Source organism: Triticum dicoccoides, chromosome 7B, assembly GCF_002162155.2.
Source record: "Triticum dicoccoides isolate Atlit2015 ecotype Zavitan chromosome 7B, WEW_v2.0, whole genome shotgun sequence".
Taxonomy (NCBI): domain Eukaryota; kingdom Viridiplantae; phylum Streptophyta; class Magnoliopsida; order Poales; family Poaceae; genus Triticum; species Triticum dicoccoides.
Genome location: NC_041393.1, coordinates 139,155,670 through 139,159,603, shown reverse-complemented (window position 1 = coordinate 139,159,603; position 3,934 = coordinate 139,155,670). Strand labels below are relative to the sequence as shown.

General features: G+C 52.0%; 1 protein-coding gene across 1 annotated transcript; it reads right to left on the bottom strand.

The window, feature by feature from the left end:
• Window positions 1-364: 364 nt before the first annotated feature.
• Window positions 365-1,721, bottom strand: LOC119335608 (transcription factor MYB20-like). The gene is made up of 3 exons (XM_037607723.1): window positions 1,483-1,721; window positions 1,248-1,377; window positions 365-1,151 (listed from the first exon to the last, which is right to left on the bottom strand). The coding sequence occupies exons 1-3, from the start codon at window positions 1,613-1,615 to the stop codon at window positions 620-622; spliced, it is 795 nt and encodes a 264-aa protein (XP_037463620.1). The 5' UTR covers window positions 1,616-1,721; the 3' UTR covers window positions 365-619.
• Between the last annotated feature and the right edge of the window lie 2,213 nt (window positions 1,722-3,934).

The window sequence follows — 3,934 nt, the reverse complement described above, 5'->3', positions numbered from 1 at the left end:
TGTATGCACACAGCCGGTGGCTAGCAATGCAATGATCTTGTAAAATTAGTCAACTTTTTATGGTTGAGCGTAACAAACGGGGTGAACCACCTCGTAACACTAAATGAACCACGAGCTTGGCATGCATGCCTGCCAAGAAGGTCAAAGAAGCGGCGACGCGGCCGTCGTCACGTACGCGCGTCATGACAATCGGCGCGATCAGCCCTTCTCGGAGCGAAAAAGTCTCCTGCACCGCCGCATGCAAACTCGGAAGCTGACACAGCCACGCTGACGGCCACGCCGGCAGTTAGCGCGACACAGCCATCGATCTCGCCAAGAGAGACGCATACCACGTCCGGATCGATACATACCAGCCTTGCTCGCATCACAGAACAGTCGTCGGGATTTCCATTTCCACTTTCTTTATCGAGATTCATTCAGCAAACACCCGAGCATGGATGGACATGGCCCGATCATGCATTTCTTCCAAGTTCCAAGAAAAGCTGAGGTGGGTATGGCGGTAACATTTCGACATGGAAGCTAACCTACTAGCTAGGGGAGGGGAGGGGAGGGGAGATCGAACTGGCGAAAGAAGCGGATCTATGATCCGTCTATGTGCATTGCTGCTGCAAGGATGGCGTTACAGCCAGGCTTCTTGATCGAAGCCTGCAGGGTCCGGGTAGTAGTGGTCGAACGGGTCGACGCTGAGGCCGCCGGGGACGACGAAGCCGGCGTCCCAGCCCGAGCCAACGTCCATGATGCCATCCATGCCGAGGAGGTACATGGGCTCCGGCCACTCCGCCGCCTCCAGACCGGACGCCGCGGACGAGGAGCAGGACGGCGAGACGACCGAGGCAGGGGAAACAGAGCAATTGCTGCTTGCGGTGGGCGGTGGCGCCGTGACCTCGTGCGGCTGGATCAGCGGGACCGCCTTCACGTCCTCATCCTCCACTTGCTGGCAGTGCTCGGCGCCGTCCTGCTGCTGCCACGCGGTGGTGGTCGGCGGCGGCGGCGGCGGCTGTTGCGCGGGACGAGGGGGCACTTGATCCAGCGGGCGGTGGGTGACGGGGTCGATGCCCATCTTGCGGAGCTTCTTCTTGATGTGGGTGTTCCAGTGGTTCTTGATCTCGTTGTCCGTCCTCCCGGGCAGCTGCGCCGCGATCTTGGACCACCTGCGCGCATCACCACGGGCATGGTCCATGAGCGCCGCCGGCCACCGCAGGAGACCGAGACTCCAAATTAAAACTCGAGCTACACTAGACACGCACCTGTTGCCGAGCTGCGCGTGCAGGTCGATGACGAGCTGCTGCTCCTCGTCGGAGAGGAGCCCCCGCTTGAGGTCGGGCCTCAGGTAGTTGGTCCACCTCAGCCTGCAGCTCTTCCCGCACCTCAGCAGCCCTACGCACACAGTGCAACATATCCATGCCAAGTGAGAACGTCAAGCCGGAGCAGAGAGGACTGATGGGTTCCATGCATGGCATGCACACGTTCGGGTCAGCTCACCTGCGAGCTTGGGGACGACGCGCCAGCAGTAGTGGCCGTGGGTGAGGAGGAAGCCGACGAGCTTCTGGTCCTCCTCCGCCGTCCACGGCCCCTTCTTCAGCCCCACCTTGTCGCAGCACGGCTGCCTCCCCATCTGCCCCTGACTGAGTGATGGCTCGATCGCTCTGCCCTTCTCACCCGGGAATTTTGGGAGCCGCTGTTCGCTGCGACTGTGTGTGGGTGTGTTTGACGACGGCCTGCCTGTCTCCGTTCCAAGTAAGACCGGTGCACCAGAGCTCCATTTATAGACGGACGAGGGTCAGTCAGGTCGCGGTGGAGTGAGGGAGAGAGAGACGTTGCGGGGCGAGGGTGTACGTGGCGGGAAGAGAGGGCCGGGAGGGTCGTACGTGTGAGCCCTTCTCTGAGCCAGGGCGCCATGCTTACGGCGGCAACTGTCGCCGGGCTCGGCTCCAGTAACGCCACCATGCACCTCCTCCACTATGTTCACTGCTCATCCTTTCTGACTTTCTCCGGTTCTCCCAGTAACTGAACTCTCAGCTCAGGTATGTACGTCGCTCCAAACTTGACGTTGCATGCACTTTCATTCCGAAGACATTTTTCTCTTCCTCGTAAAATTCCATAAGGAGCCAAAGCGTCAAAAAATTCAAAAGAGCTCATCCTAGCTACTACCTCCGTCTTATAAATAGGAGTAAGATCGTTTTGCCACTCTTAATTAAGCTCCCCTCTTTGCAGGGAGAACCGCCGAAGAGAATGTCAACGAGAACTCTTCTAGGGAAGAGGCAACATCATTCGACCCTTCACAAATCTTAAATCCAAACTCCGACGTGCTAATAAGTAATCACTTTTTCCCCCAAAAAATATAGGGACTTTTCGAGGTTGACATGCAAATCTTCTCCGCGTACCCTTTCCAAGTGTTGGCAAAACAGAAACACGGCGGTCACCGTCGCCCTTTACGTGCGAACGTTCACCCCTCTCCTTTTAGATGGCAACAGGAGGTGGATTTGCTACGTGGGTCTTTTGTTGGAGTGGAGTACAGCTTTGTTTGAACTAGCTCTGGTGAAGTCACGTCCCATTGATCGAGTCGTGGGGGTCAATTGAAATATGAATTGTATAGGTCAACGGAAAACAGACAGTAAAATGCGTCCTACGCCGTGTTTCTTGCTGTATAGTTTACACCAGTTGCACAAGTTTGATGCAATTTGAGGAGCTTCATGCATATTTTTCAAATTATACCAAATTTGTGCATCCGACTAGTTCAACAAGAAATTAACTATGCTAGGCCCGAGAAAAATAGTATCATGTCTACCTCGAAGATTTCGTGGATAGGTCATAGGCCTGGTGGCAGAGGATAGAGATTTTTCATTTTAACTCAAGTTTAGTTTCTTATTCCATAGTGCGAGATGTTTTTGTTTTAAATATGTACGCGTAAGTGTGGGCGCGCTTGCATGTTTTTCGCGATAAAAAAGACGTACCACTTACATTAAAAGAAGGTGATTACAATCTCTAACCGAGGCCAAAATAATTACAACACATTACCTCAAACCCACGCGCCACCCCAGCCTCGTAGGGGAGGGCACGTGGAAGGCCACGCGTCAAACTGCGACAGAGAATACCGACTATCACTGCTCTACCATCGTGTTGGTCTCGTCGCCTCTTGTTGAAGATGAAAGCTGGTAAAACCCTAACATAGGATGAAAAAGGCATTTTCGCCTAAAATCTTTAGAACTAGAGGAACAAAGATTCACAGATGCTAAGAATCATGGGGAGCCACATGCTTCAGTGAGAACCAACCCCTTAAAAAGGTGAAGGGTGCCTTGAAGAGGCGAAAACGACGCAGGGGAACAATCATACAGAGCAATGGGATTCAAAGAGCACAATTTGGGCCTCCTTTGATAGCGGTTGAGATGGGTACAAACGTGTAGTGGCGGAGCTAACATCCAAAGTATGGGTGTACAGAGTCCCCTAAATTCTCTCTTTACTCACATTTCCTCATTTTTCTGATGTACATTGTTCTATATATGTGAGTTATACATGGTATTCAGAAAATTTGCAAAAATAATGGGTTGTACACTTGTACACCCAAATCCTAGTGTAGAAGTGTAGAAGCATAAGAAATCGTCAACAATACAAGTGAATGAATCTGGCGCCAAATCATGGAAGTTAAATAATACGTCAGATCCAAAGAAGTTTGCTTCGACCGCTGGTCATCGGATGAAAAAATAAGGGTGATCAATTCAGTCAACCAAAGGGGAAAATATCGACAGGAGGCACCACACCATTATGGTGTCAAAACTCGAAGGGAGGAAAATAACAGTGTGCACGAGTAGATCAGTATAACATTATTTAAAGTGGAGTTGCTAAGATGAATCAAACTGTTGTCGTTTTCGAAGAAGACGAGGAAGACATCACTATGGACCACTACAAGTGCTCGCCTTCTCCGATAGACTAAGTT

Bases quoted from the DNA above. Each gene is read 5' to 3' on its own strand.
- LOC119335608 (XM_037607723.1), bottom strand. From the start codon at position 1,615: ATGGGGAGGCAGCCGTGCTGCGACAAGGTGGGGCTGAAGAAGGGGCCG. The intron at 1,378-1,482 runs GTGAGCTGACCC...CTGTGTGCGTAG, and splicing joins CGTCGTCCCCAAGCTCGCAG to GGCTGCTGAGGTGCGGGAAG. The intron at 1,152-1,247 runs GTGCGTGTCTAG...TGATGCGCGCAG, and splicing joins CACGCGCAGCTCGGCAACAG to GTGGTCCAAGATCGCGGCGC.